Source organism: Pocillopora verrucosa, chromosome 7 (genome assembly GCF_036669915.1).
Source record: "Pocillopora verrucosa isolate sample1 chromosome 7, ASM3666991v2, whole genome shotgun sequence".
NCBI lineage: Eukaryota > Metazoa > Cnidaria > Anthozoa > Scleractinia > Pocilloporidae > Pocillopora > Pocillopora verrucosa.
In genome coordinates this window covers 19,977,842-19,997,551 of record NC_089318.1, presented here as the reverse complement: position 1 = coordinate 19,997,551, position 19,710 = coordinate 19,977,842, and the positions used below count along the sequence as shown (strand labels likewise).

At 39.1% G+C, this 19,710-nt stretch overlaps 3 protein-coding genes across 6 annotated transcripts; 2 read left to right on the top strand and 1 right to left on the bottom strand.

Annotated features, from left to right (window-relative positions):
* Positions 1-27: 27 nt before the first annotated feature.
* LOC131789183 (histamine H2 receptor-like) lies at positions 28-3,217 on the top strand. The gene is made up of 2 exons (XM_059106266.2): positions 28-314; positions 1,990-3,217. The coding sequence occupies exon 2, from the start codon at positions 1,998-2,000 to the stop codon at positions 3,081-3,083; it is 1,086 nt and encodes a 361-aa protein (XP_058962249.2). The 5' UTR covers positions 28-314; positions 1,990-1,997; the 3' UTR covers positions 3,084-3,217.
* A 4,222-nt stretch (positions 3,218-7,439) lies between these two features.
* Positions 7,440-17,776, top strand: LOC131789174 (multiple epidermal growth factor-like domains protein 10). 4 transcript variants are annotated; one of them, XM_059106251.2, is made up of 3 exons: positions 7,440-7,645; positions 11,649-11,825; positions 14,729-17,776. In XM_059106251.2, the coding sequence occupies exons 2-3, from the start codon at positions 11,821-11,823 to the stop codon at positions 16,215-16,217; spliced, it is 1,494 nt and encodes a 497-aa protein (XP_058962234.2). In that variant the 5' UTR covers positions 7,440-7,645; positions 11,649-11,820; the 3' UTR covers positions 16,218-17,776. The 4 variants fall into 4 exon arrangements, with proteins under 4 accessions (XP_058962234.2, XP_058962237.2, XP_066025623.1 ...); XM_059106254.2 differs by lacking the exon at positions 11,649-11,825; XM_066169526.1 differs by lacking the exon at positions 7,440-7,645 and having other exon boundaries at positions 11,818-11,957.
* Positions 17,777-17,848: 72 nt separating this feature from the next.
* LOC131789176 (BTB/POZ domain-containing protein 6-B-like) lies at positions 17,849-19,555 on the bottom strand. The gene has a single exon (XM_059106255.2). The coding sequence runs from the start codon at positions 19,553-19,555 to the stop codon at positions 18,164-18,166; it is 1,392 nt and encodes a 463-aa protein (XP_058962238.1). The 3' UTR covers positions 17,849-18,163.
* Positions 19,556-19,710: the final 155 nt, after the last annotated feature.

The window sequence follows — 19,710 nt, the reverse complement described above, 5'->3', positions numbered from 1 at the left end:
AATTGTCTCAAACTCAGTTAAGGCTGCGCTTTTTTAGCCGACGAGGGCGCGCTTTGCATCGATCCTTTGATCCAAGTCTGCTTCAAAACAACCATTTTATGAAAAAGAGGATTACTGCCTATCTTTCTCACCTGTCCCACGAGGTCCTTCGAAGCCGTTTGGCTGAAATCTATTCTGGCTTATTATTAGCTTTAAGAGACAGCACTACGTTTTAATAACTCATCAGCTGGTGGTGGGTTTCAAACATATTCCGGTTTATAAATATTATTTTTGGTTCCTGCTGTCGATTTTCACTGTGGCCTTCCTCTCTTAAGGTAAAGTTTTTCTTAATTTCTCGAAGACATTTGAATTTCGTTTCGTTTCGCTTCAGTTCAAAGTTGAATAATTGCGTAACGTGCGCTACAGGTTACTGGCAGACCTAAATAACTGCTATTGCCGAGGCTGACTTGTATCGACGAAAAAATGTTTGGGAACGTAAATATTATCAGAAAAGTTTCGTTGAGAGATGTGATAAGTGAAACCAGACTAGTCAGCCGGATAAAAGGGTCCTTATATTCCAACTAGAACGGTACAAAGAATGTATCTGAAAACATCTACGCCATTGATATTCAAGCTTGTTTTCAAGATACCGGAATTTTTATGTTCAGTGACATCGCCAGATATCTCAACGGCCTAAAATCTGCCATTAGAAGAGTTCGATGCAGTGTAAATTTGGGAAAAATAATTGTCACTTTCCCTCAGCTCCGTTGAGCACCTGCTTCAATCAACATTTAACATGTTTAAACCATCTGCTGTAATGTTTAGTTGATATGTAAGTTCACTCGTATTCTCTCATTCACTTTTAAGTTTTATATATGATAGCTGTAGCTGTCCGCTGTCTATAAATGTGCAGACAAGAACCGAGATAATAATTTGAGTTTACTTAGTAGTCCAATATTTCTCAGGCACAAATACAGGTTTTTCGTGTTTTCCTCCATGATACCTTTAGCTTTCTTGGTTAGACTATTATTAATTATTTACGAGATAATATTTAAACTTTCAATTTTATTGAACGATTAGTCACGATTTCTTAGAGTCGAGGGTAAAAAGGCCGGTAAAAATGTGGTCAAAAAGTTTTCTCTCATTCAATGATATATCGAAGTTTATCATCTTAATCACTGAATCTAGGGAAAAAATGTCCGATAAATATTGCATTTGTAAATTTTTCAATTATTTTCCTGAAAGCCTTTAACTTTTCAAGTTTCCGAGTCAACATCATTATAACTTTTTGAATCCAGAAAAAACGGCAGATGAAGAATTCAGTTTGGTAGATAAACTTTTCTAAGCTAATATGCAAATGTGGATAATATTTCAAGATGGTACAAAACGCTGCTATAAATAAACTCGTTAAGTATTGATTGAAAACGTGAGGAAGTGAATGAGTAGGTGACAAAAATTTTCTTCAAAGGACAATCTTGCGAGTCTTTTCATTCCGATCGACCTTACCCCTAAAATCAGTTTGCTCAGCCAGGACCTTTTGAGGTAGTTCAGATCATGGAGCATGCTGCTGTCTGTGTAGCCGACTAGGCGAAGATGGTTTAGTGAAACATTACGTAATATCTAAGGCCTTCGCTTTTAAAACTCGTTTTTCACCAAAATCATTGCTTCCCCTTCTCAAATAACTTTACTCCCGGGAAAGCTGCGCTCCTCTCTTTTCTTTGTTTTTTGCTAGTGCTTCTAAGTAAACCGGTAAATTACTGAGGAGGACGGCTTCATTGCTAAATCTACTCTTGTAAACAGTCTCTAACGACATTAATTTTTAATATGTTTCATAACGAGGTTTGTTGTTTTCTAAAAGGAAGGTTGATGCAGCACCAATAAAATGACTTACGTTGTTTCAGAAAAGTACATTTTTTTGCGCTAAGGGTCCATATATTTGCAAAATCAACATACTTGACGTGCATTAATAGCCTATGACCAAAATTATTTCGATCTACATTTTCTTTACAGGAGACGTCATGAACGGGACAGTAATGGTTAAAAACTTTACCGAAAGTGAAGACAACGTCAAGCTTGTTAATCTACCCCACGGCTGGACTATTCTCATTATGATCATAATGATCTTTGTTCTTGCTTTGACAATGATCGGAAATATTACTGTTATGATTGTAGTTCGTTACTCAAGGGCTCTCAACTCCATCGTCAACTCTCACTTTTTATTTTCTCTGTCGATTGCGGATCTACTTGTGGCCATACTTGTAATGCCGTGCGCTGTGGATGCTGTTCACAGCGGTTGGTGGAGATGTGGAAAGATATGGGGCATTTGTAATGGGTTTTCAACCTTTCTCTTTTGCATTTCGTCTATAATGCACCTGATGATGCTTTCCATTGATCGATACCTGGCAGTCGCTCGTCCACTGTTTTATCCGCTTGAGATGACAAAGTCGCGCGCCATTTGCTTGTGTTTTGTCTTGTGGGGATACTCTGCCGTTTGGGCATTCCTGCCCTTATTTGGAGTGAGCTCATACGAGTGCTTTGTTACCTATATTGGGACATGTAAGGTAGAAGATTGGTCCAGGTATGGATTAAACTTTGCTTTCGCAATTTCCGTTGTTTCAGGAACGTATGGAGTAGCTTTGATGACGATGGTATACGTGTATTGGAAGATTGCGCGGGTAATCCGAAGTCAACTACAACGCATTGAGGATGTTACACCTAGCACCCAAAGGCAGCCGGTAAACAATAGAGAGTCGAGGAAATTAAAACGAAATAAGGGATTGGCCACATTGATAATAGTAACTTTAGTGTACCTCATATGCTGGTCTCCATTTTGTATCTTACTCTTCGTTGAGATCGGAACAGGGCAAAAAGTTGAAGGACCGTATGGCGCCCTAGCTATGCTTGTAGGTTTTATGAACAGTTGCTGTAATCCTATCATCTACTCTATAAAATACAGGAGATTTAGAAGGGCTGTGTTTAGCATGCTTGGCAAGACTACCTTAGTGATGAAATTTTCAATTAGTAATGCTGGAATGGCGTCCATGGCACTGGAGAACAACGCCAGGCGAGTTGAAACCATAAGAAGAAAAGATTCGAGCTTATAAAAAAAATATGAACAGATGAAATAAATAATGACAACAATACAAAGGATTACAGCTAGATAAATATCAAGGATAACCCTCTGATGGTAACAGTTTTCATCAGTGTCGATGACCGTAGATAAGTGGACGTAATTATGACATAGGTAAATCGTAACGAATTCTTATCGAAGAAAAAAAAAACTCAGCAGGGAATAGTTTGCACCAATGACTTGATGTTCTTTCTTCTATAAAGACTATTGAATTAATAGCCACACAGGAGCACTAAGAGAAGGAGTTTGAAACGAAGATCAAAATTTCTATTCGATCTTTGCGCAGGTCAATTCTTCTTCTTCTTCCTCCTAATTTTTCCTCAATTTGTCATCTCTTTCAAGGTAGAAAAAACTTATTGGGAATCTTTAGATCTTAATGAGGCTAGACCTCAACAATGGGAGCTAAGCTCCCTAATCTTTAGGAGAATTTCGTGGGTTCTTCATCGTCCCCCGCTAACCAGTACGGAGGAGATGTAGGAGACGGGGCATACGGTTTATCGTCCTAATTATCTGCGGTTAGAGGAACTTGCACCAAGCGAACACTTAGTATTTAATGGAAATCGGCGAGAGTTAATTGGCTGTCCGCTTAATGCAGCTTTCATCATATTTATGTTATAAAAAACTTAGTATTGTATGGCTATGATCGATCAACTCCCCTCATTTCCCCCTTTTCTCTTTTTCCCTTAGAGTTTCAAATTGTCGGTGAGATTAAACAACAAAGATGAAAAAATGTGAGAGGGACGCGACGCAAACGATCTGAACTTAAAAGTAAACAAAGGAAACGCCTGCTATAAAGAACGACGAAAGGGCGCCTTATCTGTTCAAATAAACATGATTTTCTCAAATGTCCAATTTCGACAGAGGAATTATAAGATATGTCTGTCTAACAATCGATCCTTAACAGAACTAGATTCCTCAAATCAACGTGGAACTGGTCGCATCATAATGTTCTTTTTCGGCCCTTTTCTGCGTGTTTTCCATTCTTCTATTAAACCCTGATGATCCCGCAGTTTAAAAATCGATTACACATAAAACCTGTGCTCCATATGTTCAAAAGACAATGGAAAAGCTGGCCCAACAAAGGTAAATGTATCATTCAGTTGATTGTTTTATCCCCTTGGCGAGATAAGATCGTGTTATTGAAGCACCTATTGACGGAGCATTGTCAGTTTCAGTTGAACAACATTTGTCACAACAGATGAATATGACAATTTTTGAATGTAGCAGTTATAAGCTGAGGCGAGAATCAAAATTAATAACTTACCTAAAATAAAAATTCTTCCGCGCGTGCACTGTTTCGGAAAATCGTGTTCTGAATTATATCCCAAGAACAAAAATCATTAATTTTTTTTTCAATATAATTTGAGTCATGTGTGAGTGAACCAGTCTGCCTTAGTTTCTGAACAATAGCTCTACCAACTGAGCTAACAAGCCAACTGGGAGCTGGTCATGAAGTTGGTTCTAAATAAACAGAGAGCGGTATCGCAGAGCTCATGGGTTCAAGTCCCGTACAGGCCTGAATTTTTTTCAGGCCTTATTTTCACTACTGCCTAAGTAGTGCAAATTACTGCGAGGATCACTTTCATTCACGTCTTTATCCGCAGTTCAAATATATGACTTTCATATATTCTTAACCAATAAATTATGCATAATATAGTTTTGGTGACAGACGTTTTCCTGATAAACTCAAGAAACACTCATATGCCCCAGGCATCTGACACAGTGTCTATTCGGTGTAGTCTCTACGTGTTTTCTAGACGTCGTCGGTTTGCAAACTCTCTCAGTGAGGGTTAAAAGCTTTAAGACAAGATGCTACAAACTGCCCATTATAAACCAATTTTTTGACTAAGTAAGCGGGTCTATAACGACAAGAGACTGACGAAAGTCCTTTCTTGACCGACATAGACACCGATGTCAAGGATAGGGCACGGGTGGATGACGAAAAATACGTAGACTCTGCTTCATTTTTCTTGCAGATCGTTCTAAAAAACTAGGTGGCTTTAATCAAAAGATTCATTTCATACATGTACAGTAACAGGACCAGGGAGTAATCGTGGTAAGAAAGAAAAGCAACAAACTCAATGTCATTGTGACCGACAATCATTTCGCTTCCAAAGCTCTGTAATTAGTCGACATATGTAACCTTAAAGGAAAAAAAGCCGTCTCCTTAAAGCCGGTGAAATGTATAGCTTCTTATTTTGGAGTGGTCTTCTACAGTTTTAGCCTATATATGATGTTTATCCCCATAGTCATGACACTAGCCATTTATGTCTTGACATGATTCTTGTTCTCATTAGCGGCTCAATTACCAAACTGGTTGACTCTTAAGCTGTGGAGAAACACACCATTAATAATTATTAATTTCCTATGCTTGTCTTTTAACGATCCTTACCTCTTTATCGCTTTCACTTAATTAAATTTTTTAGGCTGTCTAACGGAGGGGTTTCATCAAATTTACTTTTCAACATGCAGAACAATCTTCATCCTTTCTATAGAGGTAAACAACAGTAAGTTATACCCAACTCGAGTTCCTTTTTCTTAATGGTAAGGAGTTGTACCGTCACCGTCAAGAAATGAAAGTTGTGCGGTAGAGGACTGTAGCAGAAACTATACTTCAAGGAATAAACGTGTGTTTTTCGTGTCATACGCCACATCTGTCCTTGTTTAATAAAAGATACAAATGAACGAATTTGGTGAAATGGCTCCGGAAGCTTACTTACGCATGAACATTCTTTACGTTCAGTAATATTTCATCGAAGAGGTTTGATTGATTCATTAAGGAAGCCTAACGCAAAGAAAGAAGAAACTGAGATGGTAAAAAGACACACACAGAAATATGCAAAGAGTTAATAGACCATATGAGCCAGGTGAACTTTCTAGCGACTGATGGAAATGAGGTCGATTATAAATTCTTTTAAAGTTACGCCTTCAGAAAATTTATTACACAAAAACGCCGCGGAAAGAAATGTGGGAGGTTAGTGATGAAGAACATAAAATGAACACAATTGCGGAAAGAAACAAACGAACAAAAACAAACGACCAAGAAAAAAAACAACAACAACAAGAACGAAAAGACAACCCCAAAAGTCAACATGTTGAATCAAGATGTTAGATGGCTTATTGGCGTGGCGGAAGGGAGAAGGGGGTAAATAATCTGCAAGCATCTTTCGAAAATTAATGGTTATCGCGACTCATACACTAAATGAACGTGTATCTAACAATCGTTTGAAAACCATAGAGCTCAACTGAAGAATGAAAGTTGAACTTCAATCGCATGTTTGTTTTTTGGTATTCGTTGCTGCCTCATCTGCTCGCCAGGGTCAGGGTGAGGATTTCTTTGGGCTTTCTTGACTCCACATTTGAAAAACCTGTGTTCCATATGTTACAGACTATTTAAACAGCAAGTGACTTGTTGGCTGAATGGAATATTCAGCTTGTAGCTTTATCTTATCAATATGTTTTTTCTACGATTGTAGGCAGCCACCATCTTTTACGTTTTATAAAGTTTACAACCGACGGCCAGCTCTCATAATTATTGGAAATATTTCTTTTGATCGACAGACGGATTCTAAATTAATCGCCAACTGAGAAAATATCCATAGCACGACTAAAAATATCCTTTCAGAAACCATTATATTCGCTTAAATCCTTGATATTCTAAGATAAGAAGTCTCCTGCATAAATTTGCGATCGTCTTCTTCCTCAAATTTCGTTTTCTTTTTAAGGAAAATCATCTTTTTTCTGTCATGGTTTAGTAGCATGTTTTTGTAATGTCTTGTGCCATTTTTTCCAAAAAAAACAGAAAGCATATGCTTCGGAGTATTGTTTTCTTCCTTGTATCATTATCCAAATTTCATCTAGAGGGGCCCTTTGCACAGCGAAACATAAAATGTAATGAATGTGCCTAGCCCACTTAACAAAAATTCTTTAATTTGACGCAAATTGGAGGATCACACTGTTGACCTCACTATCCTCGTCGCTGCGCTATCAACTTCCCCATAAAAACCACACTGAGTCACGACAAAACTAGATAGACAATCAAGTATTCATTTGTTTTACGACGTCAGGAATGCCATTCTTTCTAATTGGTACCATTCTCTCTAAATATTCATTTTCAAGCACCATTTCTCTTCCGAGTTTTGAAAAGCAAAGTTTTCTCCAACTTAGCGTAGTTCACAAAACCATGCATAGATTAAAACGATAAAATTGAAGGCTTTTCATCTGTCATGAAATATACATACAGGATTCTATTGGTGACAGACGTTGAACTGATTAACTAAAAGGCATTCATAAACGCCTCAAGGCACCTGGATAGATGTCAAATGTATTAGTCTCTCTCATGCAGGACAGACGTCAAAGCGAACTTTCTCAGTCAGGATTAAAAGCTTCAAGACATGATCCAGGATTTTGCCCATTATTATCCAATCTTCGATGAAGATTGAGCTCTTCAGCAGATTATAACGTCAGAAAAGAAGACAATTCGCTTGCCTCTTCAAAGACGAAGTGAGGGACTCTTTTACTCCATAAAAAAAGAAGGTAGGAAGAGCATACACTTTATAGAGTATCGTAGCACTGGGTCAGCCTGTGAATTTTTAATCACAAGTCAGTCTTTCATTCCTTCATCCTTCATGTTTCCTTAATAAACCTTTATGTATTCATATGGCGGTTAAATAAGTGATATCCTTCAATTGCGGAAGAATTTGATCGTCACAAGAATTTTAAGGAGAGCAGTTTGTGGTTAGACGTCATCGTATTGATGATGGAATTAGAGTCATAAACAATCGCCTTTTCTTTTGTTGTTCGCTATTAAATAGCGAAGAAAAAGAAATTTTCTTTATGGACATTCCTTTTCCCTTTTAAGTCACTGTCTTTTAGTATCACGATATAATAGGCATTAAATACATAAAACTTCGCCCATCAAACTTTCTCTGAAATTCAATTTCTGCCGGTCATGGCGGAAATGGTGGGTTATACTTAATTTTATCAAAGAGGAAATTGAATCGTTTCAGTCATTTCAAGCTAAGTTTTCAACAGCTTCAATGAATTTTGCCCCTATTTTCTCTTGCTTTTAAAGTAACCCTTATTTTGAGTCTGAGAGCTGTATTCTCAGTCATCATAAAAGTAATGACTCTTCGAACGAACTCATTCTTGCTGACCGATATAAAAAAGCCGACCGAGCTAACCTGTTTCAGTTAATAGGGATGATTTGTGCATAGGGAAGTAATCCAGTGAAACAGATGACAATATATTTGTCGCTTAGCACTTACATTATGGGCCTAAAAATTCGAAAATTGCCCGTTCACCTATCACACGACTTGCTGAAAAGCGGTTCCCTCAACATTAAAGGGGGTGAAACACGATACAGCCATCATAGTCTTGATTTTGGCAAACTTGGAATGGAACATTGTGTCTCTTCTGTTACAATTTGACGCAAACTGATGAGAATATTTTTATTTGCCTACCGCTGCGTGCTTACATCGTGCTACTTTTGGAGACATTCATCTTCCGTTAGTGTCGATGATTTCATCGATAGTAATATGGCACGCTAAGACCTTGCATCTTTTTTTTTGAAGAATTTTCTGGGATGAACATGAGATGCTTTGTGTGTATTACCAACTGAGAGCTGTCCTAGAGGGCACACTTGTTAACAGCAATCCCAAAATTGTTCTCGTTCATACAATGGACTTAAACAGCGTGCTAGGTGACCAATTGTTGCCAATGATCATGATAAATAGACACGCGGCTGGTGACATAGCAATGTCACAGTAATATTGGTACACTTTTCTTTCGTCCAATTCATCTTGAAAAAAAGTTTTTAGTCAAAACTGTCTATGGTATAAAAAGATATATATATGAAATCGAGAGAGTTTTTGCAACTAAAAGAATTGTCCAAAACGGAATCAGAAATCAAGCAGTCTGTGCTTTACCGTTGACCCAATATAAATTCATCTCAGTTTCCTAATTAAGATCACATTTCTTAATTGGAAGACATCGAGAAGTGACTAGAACATCCGTGGCACACTTGCCAATGGCACATGCGCGACTTTCTTGCTCTCGACCCACTTTTACGCCATCCATGATCTGTAACCCATCACTTAATGAGCAAAATGGAATTTTCTTGCAACTGAGATTAATTTTTACAACGCGAGATTAATGAATCCCCTGTCGGTTTTAGATATGAGCAAGCATCTGTAACTTAGCAAGAACGCTAGCTTTCAGGTTTAAAAAAAAGGACAAATAACTTGCCTCTCTGTCAAACTGCTCATGCAGTCGGAAATTTAGCATGCTCAGTCCAAGAATACAATAGGAATAAAAAAAGGAAACAAAAGAGGAAATATCCAAGAACTTTAAAAGCGAAAAGTTTGTCTTGAGTTCTAATGATGCTTCAAGTTCCTACTTTAGGCGACACTGCTGAGCTAAGATTTGTAAACTCCACAACCTCTTGGTCAAGCATGCTTGTTTTAATTAATACTGGTCATGATTCAGCAATAGCCTTATTGTTTTACCAGTTCCCAAAATGTAGGCATCAATCAATCAATCTTTAGCTTGTTATGGTATGGGTGTCATATTACAGGCTGATTTACCCTTCCAGACCCCATTACGCAAGGAAGAGTGGATGGGACCCCTCCTTTAAGTCTTCACCATTATTAATGAGTTTTTGATGAGCCTTAATGTGTCACAGAATAACTGAAACACATTTAAAGGATGACAGCCTCGTTTCGTACGTGACATCACCCACCATGGTAAGTCTGAGGTCTAATCCCCCAAAATGTGCTGTAAAGGCTCGACCTTCTATCACCAATGACGTTTTTCAAATTTACCAAATAAATCTACTGGCGTCACCGTTTCTCAAAAACATTTAAGAGGATGACAAGTTATTTAAAATACCTTCGAAGGCTAGACGCAATGCAGTTTCGTTTCACAGTCATATTTTATCTGTAACTTGATTAAACACTAGGCTTCTGTAGCCCATGTTTTCTTCTATCATAGCTTCAGGACTGTTGACTAAATTTTCATATCTGAAGACATCAAAAGGCTTTTGACCCTTATAACAGGCTTTTTTACCAAATCAGTCACCTAACCTCAGGTCATCAGCGATCTCTTTCTGGACCACACTTACGCACCCGGTAGATCAGACCACAACATTAAATGTTGCTCCTAGAGTCGTTAAAATAATTTACTCCATCAACAATATTTATTGAATGAGATAATTACGCATGGATGAAGTTTCTTTCGTGCATGTTCTGTCAGCTTGAACAAAAATGTTGTAAACATTCGCTCCCATGATAAATTTTTGTCAACTCGAGGAGTGAAAATAGGTCGAAAAATGTTGATAAACGGCAGAAATTTGCCTCAAAATACGAGAGCGACAAAAAAACAATTGAGGTAATAGTATGAACATAACAATGATTATAATATAGAAAGCAAGAATTGGCAATACTTTGTGAAAAATATGTCATGTCGGAGTCCAAAGGGTAATTGTTAAATAAATACTTCTCTTGGTGCCAGTTTGCGCCAGTTCTGTTATGACACATTTTTAATATCTTTCCTCGCATCATTCAATATTGTGTGAGGTATCAATTACAAAGTTAGTTAGCTCTCTTCGTGTGTCGACCAGAGAAAGCCATTTGATTCCTGTCAGTTGCCAGTCGGTCAAGCTGCCCTCGTATCCAGTCTAAGTCCTCATTTCGCTCTTCGGCTCTCAGGACTCTCTTTCTTTTCTCGTCGGAAGTCCATCGGAGGGCGACTCTGAACAGGGCTGATGCTGGCATTCGGAGCAGTATTAAGTTCTAAGTATATGTTGAGAGATCTGCACCTGAGAGGATTGCTATTTGCCATCCGTGTGAATCTTCCTCATCTTTAGCCATCCCTGTCGCTCTTTAGTTGATTCTCCCTCCTGTGTATTTCTATACCTTAGAAGACGACTTTACCGGACTCATATTCTAGTAATAGTAAATCTCCATGGCTCTGAAAATGATATGAAATATGCTGACGAAGCGAATTTAACCGAACGCAATACTTCTGTATACGTAGGAATCCAAGTCTTCCAGAGTTTCTGATCAACTGCCATCTTAAGAAATCTCTTGTTATTATTATTATTATTATTATTATTATTATTATTATTTTTTGCTTTTTTATCCTCATCTCTTTTTATTATTATCATTTTTTGCTTTTTTTCATCCTTAAGGCTTTTTAAACATCACTTCTTTTTTTATCGCTAAAAGATGAGTGGAAGCGCTAAACGAGGTTAGCAAGCTCACAGTGTGAAGGGCCCTTTATTGCGCGCGTGTTATTTGCTATCCAGCTGAGCGCCCACAATTTTCTCAACGTGTCACGCATAATAATAGTCACTTTGCGTGACTGAAATGAACAAACAACGCTCTTCTTTTTTAAAACCTTGTATTGCTGTGTAAACTAACCAGGACAACTCTGCTGAACACCATACCATAAATTGCATCTCTTGTTTAATGTGTTTACTTACACGTAAGGAGAGAAAATCACTGGTTTACAAACAATAAATCTTCTTTCGTGTCCCCAGAGACCTCAAAGCCTTCCTCCCGACGGAAGACGCACCCCAGGGCGGGGCTCACAAGAGCAGATCACTCACGCTGATACTTGTCGCGAACTAGTCACGATTACAGAAGGCTGTTTCATATACTTCGCACTGCGAGCTAATCTTGTTTTATATCCCTCGAAACAAGCCAGGACTCATGAGGCGAGTATGGTGTATCGTCTCTAGTAGTGTTAGACAGGTCTCTACATTTGTTCGCCGGTGTGGGTGACTGAGAAAGGGCCCTGTGGTAATCGTCAGCGCACTCCAGCTTTTTCCATGCTTTGCTCTTGACTGGTAGGATTAGATATAAGATATGTGAGTTATTTCTCTACACTGTAGTCAAACATCTTGAAAGAACCTGCCCTGAAAAATCTTCTAGATTTCTCAGTACTATTCTCTCTATCTTAGTTCACATCTCAGCTTATATTTACTGTGAACAAAGCAATTCCACCCATCAACGTGACGCGCATCCGTTTTGCAGAGGACGAGAAATTCTTAGTTATTGTTTTTGAAAATTGCCTTATCGCGGAATGAGCTCAGTTGCAGTTGTCATTTCAGTCCTGTTTCAGCTCAAATGAAACAGTAATATTTCACGCATATGGCAGGAATATTCGTCGTACAAGATTACATACCCAGGAATTTTTAAAAAAAGGTATTATAGGAACCTATTATCTCTTGAAACAATTGCCGTCTTTGGTACAGACCAAGTAATAAAAGAATTCTCGACTTTATCTTCTAACATCCTGCAAGGAACCGCTGAATCATAACATTGTAAAGCTTGTTTACGATTTGAAAGACTATATTTTGGCCTTGTTTTTAATTGTATTGCAATGTTCCTCAGCATGAAAAGTAAACAATCGTTTGATCTTTCTTGGTACGTAAATGGGTATCATATAGCTTTTACGTACAAGAGTTGGGATCCTTTTGGTCTTGGCTTTCAATTGTTATCCCTCCTTCTATCGGATACTCTTGTTTAAAAAGAAGGCGACAGGAAGGTCTTTGCAATTTTTTCTTTCCTTCAGTTGCCAGTTTAGTTAGTGCGGGGGGGTCTATAACGGTTTCAGGACACAGACTTCACAATTGTGGATATATCGTGCTTGACCTTTTCTTTCTCCCTTGCGTAAGGTTTGCACTGTCGGCGTTAATCAGAGAAGAGATAGGGGATTAAAACCAAGTTATTCTCTCCGGTTTATACAGCATTCGGAAATATTATGTAGTATCAATATTTCTACATCGTCTGTGACTTGGATAATTGCCCAGTTCTGCCAGAAAATTATAACAGAAATTGTGGCACGGAAAGGTATATTGTCAATGTCTTACGTAAAGAATAAGAAATGACAGGAGATCATAAAGGATGCCTGAACAGGGCGTCAAAAGTCAAGTGTCAGATGAAAGAAGTCTCTTCAAAAGTGTTAAATGCCACCTTTTTTCCAAGCCTTGTGTAGGAAATTGAGGTGGTCCCACAAGGGATTGATTAAGTGTTACGCGAGTATGACCTACAGCTATCATCCCAGTGGTCTATAGTGTCTTGCCACCCATAATTTGTTTCACGCACCGATTTCGCCGCTGTTTTGAAATGTTGGAGCTCATATAATAGCTCATCAACTTGCATGCCGGCTTTGGGAGTCCACTGGACTCGTGTTAAATCAAAGTGAGATACCAATGGTATTATTCAGTCTTTTAACATATCCCATCGCGTGACTCGGCGTGAAAACAACTCGCCGTCAGAACGAGTTTATTACATTGGAAGTACAAGGTTTAAACAGTTTTCAATGCTATCGAGAACTTTGAAGCACAACTTTTAATTTTATCAATGCAATATGATCTCAGATGACATTTTCCAGACTAGGGCGGCGAACACAAAAGGACAAGACGATAATTACGTCTTCGAAGAGACGTAGATATTTTAAATGTTGAACCTCACCGAATAATCGCGTGGACATCACAACTATAGTGTATTTTTGTCACGCCGCGAATTGTGCTAAAGTAAGTTTTCACGCTGTTGATGTTTTCGCGCACATGAACCGGTAGAATTTTTTATTGATTTTTCACACTCATCAAGCGTCGACAGAGCATAAAGACACCGCTTAGCAGCGATGACTACCGCGCAATCATAGATCACTGATATGTGATCGGATTACAATGTCTATCTTTCAACGTGAAGCATGTCATATCTTTTCTACTTGAACTGGTCACGCAGACACAGTAAAGACTATGAACACGCTCCATTTTGATGGTGGTCTGCCCTTATCAGAACTTCTTGACGGGCCTCTGTTAGCTCGCAAAGCCACTGTTTCCTTTTTCTGTATTTATTAGTTCTCATTCTTCGATAATAAAGAGCTAAATCAGGCAAATACACGATATTTTGAGTCATCTGAGGGTCATCGAGGATCGACTTTGAATTGGGTGAAACCTTGAAATAAACATACAGTAATTAAACTAGCAAGGTGGTGTTTAATAGATTTTTCGCTTTTATTTCAAGGAGCGTTTGCTTCAAATTTTCCAATTTTTTGCTTTAAGGTTAGTATATTGTCAGCTTTTTGCTTCACATTTTTCGTATTTCTGAGAAAAATTTCGGTCGATAAATTGCGTTTTATTTTTTGACAAAAACTTGTATAGATTTTGCAGTGTCTCACGTTTTTGATGCGTCGCGCCGCACTAGTTGCAGTATTTCATTTCTCATAATCCTGGTTGAATAAATTCCTCCCGATAAGAAGCGGTGTTTATTGGTAATTTTGTTTCCTCGTGTGGCATTTAGTCGACAACGACGTTTATTCGAGGGCAGCATGTAATGAAATAAAACGATATGGATGAAGATACCGAGACCGAGAGAATAATAATAATAGTGATACGGATTGCGAATGACAAAATGATAGTAATTCAAGCTAATTTAAATAAGATGTATGCAAGGAGAATGTGTTGTTTAACCAGGTCATCAAATTACGTCCAAGTGCCTAACCCACAAAAGAATTATTCTCTCTCTGCCTTGGCTAAACTAATTCGGTTACATCGTCCCTTGATTATGTGCCCTTCCTAAAGTCATCACCTATTATTTTATGTTTTAGGACCCTGGTGACAATGGACCATACGCGAGTGCCATTTGTTCTGCTATTTCTTAGTGTGCTTATTTCTATCATGGTGAACAGCAAAATTTCAGCCGAGAGTGCGAATACACGATGCGTTTTCAGGCAAAACAAGACGTGTTATCAGTATTCTATCGCAAGAAGGCGAAATTTGACCTGTTCTGTAAGTGGTGATAAATTCAGGAACTGCCATCAGATGGGTAACGCAGGAGCCTTCAATCTTACATGTTCTTCCCCAGGCGAATGCAAGCAGCAATGTGTGGCTGGCTACTGCCAGTCCCTTCAGTGCAACGCCAGGAAATGCAACCAATATTGCATCCGTGGACGGTGCAATATGGAGTGCAATTCCGAAGAATGCATTCAAGAATGTGATATAGGTGGATGCGAGATGAAATGTCCAAGTGGTGTCAAGCGTTGTATTCAGAAATGCGGTCGAGGAAATTGTAAAATGCATTGTCCAGCAGGAGTGCAATACTGCAAGCAGTCGTGTGACACGGGGAGATGTTTAATGCTATGTCAAGGAAAAGAATGTTCCCGCTCCTGTCGCTACAGCAAATGCCTCTATAACAGTGAGCCCGAAAATGTGGTTGCGATGGCCGCGGTTTCAAGCTGCAATAGAGCGTTTCTTCGAAGACATAGCATTTGTTACCAGCATTGCCCATCTGGGAACTGCAATATGATGAACGTTACCAATGTTGCCATGCATAGCCAAGCATGCTATGGAGGCAACTGCAATATGAGGTGCAACGCAAACAAAAAATGTAGTCAGGTCTGCGTCGGACGGCATTGTCAACTCGTTACTTGCACTTCAGAAATTTGTATCCAAGAATGCATCGCAGGAGGATGTAACATGGAGTGCTATTCAAAAGTTTGTACCCAAATTTGCAGAGAAGGAAATTGTAGGATGGCTTGCTTATCGTCGAACTCCAAAATATGTTACCAGACCTGTGCTGGAGGAGGCTGTGTCACATCGTGTGAGGGTGAGAATTGCAGCCCAAGGTGTTTCGGTGGACATTGTAAACACTCTCTCCAGTATGAGCCTCCTGGACTGATAACAAATACTGCCTGCGACGAAATCAAAGACAATACTTGTGTTCAAGAGTGTGGCTCAAGTGTAGGCTGTTCCCTTGAAAACAGACCCTCTAGCCCGTTGAGGGTCTCCAATCAGACATGCGGTGATGGCTTTTGTGTGCTAAACTGCACGGGATCAGAAGTATGCAATCAGGTTTGCACTGGCCAAAAGTGCTACACGATGTCTTGCCATTCCGGTGAGTGTACGCAGGTTTGCGAAGGGAACGACTGTGGTTTGTTGGAATGCTATGCAGATACATGTACACAAAAGTGTTTTGGCTTGGGATGCCATTTAAAATGCCATCCCTCGGTCCAGGTATGCCATCAGATTTGCGTGGCTGAAAAAGAGAGATGTGCGCTCGAGTGCTGGGCGAAGCAATGTACCACAACAATGGTGTGACCTCGAAATTCAAAACGAAGAGCTTAAAGGCATTACTGCAAACACAAATTTTGAAATTACGGCAAAAAGTTTAGTGACAGGAAGCAACGCCATTTTATCACTTTTGAAATAATGCAGATTCATTCTGCGCTGTTGCTCAGAATGATGTTACTAAGATATGATCGACTGTAAAACTTACCGTCAGGCCTTACTGCCAAAGGGACCAACTGAGTATTTAATTGTTGAGGAATCTCTTGTCAACTTTTACGAGAAATTTTTTTGTTTAAACATTGCTTTATTTTGAAACTTAGATTTGAAAAGCATTTAACTTAAAGGAGATCCAAATCTATCTTTAAATATCAGCACTCAGAAGTAAGGCTGGGCTTTCAATTTCTCTCTCTTGAGTACTTTCGTGAAGTATTTAATTTTTCTTCTAAAGAACAGGCGGATTGAGCTTGTTTAAAACGTGTAAAACGTTCTTCGCTATTTTATTGTGTTACATGTGTAGTGAAGCCATCACTGTATTATAATTATGGGCTAAAAGTAGCAGGATGATGTTATGTAATGGTGGTTCAAGCTAGTTGTCTTTGAGAAGTACAACATTCAGAAATGTAATGTATAAACTTTTGTTCACTGCAGGGGTGGTTTTAATAGTTCAAGTATTTCTTCGAGACTGAAAAAGTTAAACGTTGGCCGTTACACTAGATTATTGGATTCACGTTCCCGTTCTGGCCGTAAATCCAGACCTCGGTCTAAGCCAATTAGTGAAAAAGAATGGGAGGTGTCTCTTAGAGAGCAACGTATTACCCTTTTAGTTATATCTTTCAACCGGCTTCATTGACCAAGAGTCTAACGCATTCAAACGAAATAAGACGATTGGTTGCACAGTTGCTCAACTTATTCAAGTGTTTGCCCTATGGCGGGGCTTTCTGTGCCAACCTAAGAAAAACAAAAGCAATCGATTCTATTACTTGTGGAAGTTGTTGCTCACAAGCGATTCGCTGGTACATTTGCATGGCTCTTCGAACTTTGGAGAGGGAGACGTGATGAATTTCTAAGGGTGACTCTTATTCAATCTTAAAATCTCGTTAGTAATTTCCCTTGCTGTATGCTAAACAATTCTTATGGCGTTAGTTCGGAGAATGTGATACTGGATCAACTACCAATCTTCTACTTGATTTTTTTCTGTATCTTCTCACTTGTCTGCTTGGTAATACCATAAAAAGAGATAAAATATTTCATCTATTTTCGGAAAATTAAGAACGAACGAAAAAAAAAGCAACCAAAACGTTTAAACCTAAACTGTTTTGCAAAAATACCCCAGTGGCCCAAAACGATAGCTGCTCAGAAAAAAAAGAAACGTTAGACAGGCATAAACTACGTTATTGCGCGCGGATCTTCCCGCAAAATTTCACTGAGATTGCTTGGTAGTATTCTCAGTTCTAGATAAACAACCCGTCGGTACAAGGCAAGCAGAAAGAGGCTCGTAACAGTTGCTAAGAGAACCGATATTATTTACGACGCTGTAACAGAACGGAAGGTCCGGTTCTTATCTTTACCCAATTTACAGGAACCAGTATCAGACGGCCCTCCTGTAGCTTGGGCGGACATAGCAAGGGTCTCGCACAGGTGTCCACTAAATGCAGGATTCATTGTAATCGAAATTTTCCTTTCATTTTATTCAAAACTACAGCTAACTATCTGACTTGAAATAATTAAATCCCTCAGAAGGGAATATCAAAAGACGCCTACTCGCATTGAATGGTCGTCTGTCCACTTGATCCCAAAATTCCTTGAATTTTAGCTTCCATGAGACACCCAAAATTATATTTTACCTGATAATAAGCTATTACAATCACTTTTTCTAAACAGGAGTAAAAAAAAATCCATCAAGTTTGTTCAGTCCTTCAGAGTAAAAAGCTATCTTCTTTACATGAACCTAATACGTAATGATCATCGACTGTTTATTAATCAACAGTATAGAACAGTATTTCTAATATCTGCCTTGATTTTCCCTCGAATCTAAACTCGATCCCTTCACATTTCACAAAAGTCATAGGAATACCTTTATTTGGAGATACGTTTGCTTCATCATTTCCTGATATTGAAATTCTCACAGTGAACTGTGCTTCTCTTGCTATCAGAAATGGATTCGGAACTAATACGTCAAACCCAAGCCTACTGTGTGCCTGTCCCGCAAGGCTACCAACTGTGTAAGTTCCACGCGCAGCGGAAACTTCGTCTTTCAATCCGTGACATCCGGAAACTCTGAGCTGAACCGAGTACTGTCTGTCTTCGTCTTTGTGGGCGTAAAGACGAACCCCAGCAAAGTACACTTCTCTGTTCGTTGAAAATCTCAAGCTTTCAGAAACTGAGCTGAAATTTTCGGAACTTGGAAATGTTTGATTTTCTCTGTACCGATAGCAACGACACAGCTGGGCGTCTGAGCTTCCCGATTGAATCTGGGGGCCGCGAGGCTTGCATGAAAATTTGAAGTGGCAAGCAGTGGTGGGGGCGCCCTGTTTGTGGAACATGTGTACTTGTGATATTTCTTCCTCGGTGAGAATACCTGATGGTACAACAATATCCTCAAATAATTTAGGAGGTATCATAGGAAAGCGTATCAAGTATAATACTTCTTTAAGAGCACCTCTCAACTTATCGCCTGTGGGTTTAAAATTCCGCAACTTGCAGTTGGCAGCCGCCCATCTCCTCGTAGCTTTAAAGATAGCGCACTCTCCGTCCACCAAAGAAAGGGTATCTCTCTTGAGAAGCGACGACAGAGTGTCGCGACTGATCCAAAGAAGCCCTTCACTCTGAAGGCAAGCGGTTGTCTTAGCGTCCAAAATCTGCCAGCAGCGTTGCTCAAGGTCAGGCTCAGAAAACAGCCTCGCGTGCTCCAGGATTTTAAAGACGTTGGTTTCTCTCAATTCCGCTTCCAAGAAACGACAACAGGTCTCCGCCAGGAAAGGAACAATGTACTTCTTTGCCAAATACAGTAATTCGAATACATTCCCAGAGGTCAAGTGCACTACATCCGAATATAAATAACGAATGAACTCTATCATACTACGAGAATGACAGTCAGAAAGTGGAATTATTTCCCTGGTATCTGCCATGTTGCCGTAAAACATGGCATGAAATACAGGGCTGCTAAGGGATAAAAGAAGCTTGTGAGCGTAGATTAATTGGCTGCCATTGCTAGTACTCGATCCTGGATCGAGAGGAACTGCAAATTTGACATCGCTCATCAGAGGGTTATTTATCATCAATGATGTTCTTTCGCGAATGGTTCTCTTTGCAGCCTGCCAGTCATCAAAACTGGAAGATCTACCAGTTCTCGAAGTTGCCAGTGCCATATCATTCGAAAACAGGCAGCTTTAGCTCTCTGAATGTTTAAGAGCACTGTGCTATGGCATGCAGATATCTCTAATAAGTGACGTGGCAGAAAATTTAAACCTTTCCATGCATGTAATCAGTATTTGTGTGACTGAATTCATACATGACTGTAAAA

What these genes read in the sequence shown, in the direction of transcription:
- LOC131789183 (XM_059106266.2), top strand. Translation starts at nt 1,998, where the DNA reads ATGAACGGGACAGTAATGGTTAAAAACTTTACCGAAAGTGAAGACAAC.
- LOC131789176 (XM_059106255.2), bottom strand. Translation starts at nt 19,555, where the DNA reads ATGGCACTGGCAACTTCGAGAACTGGTAGATCTTCCAGTTTTGATGAC.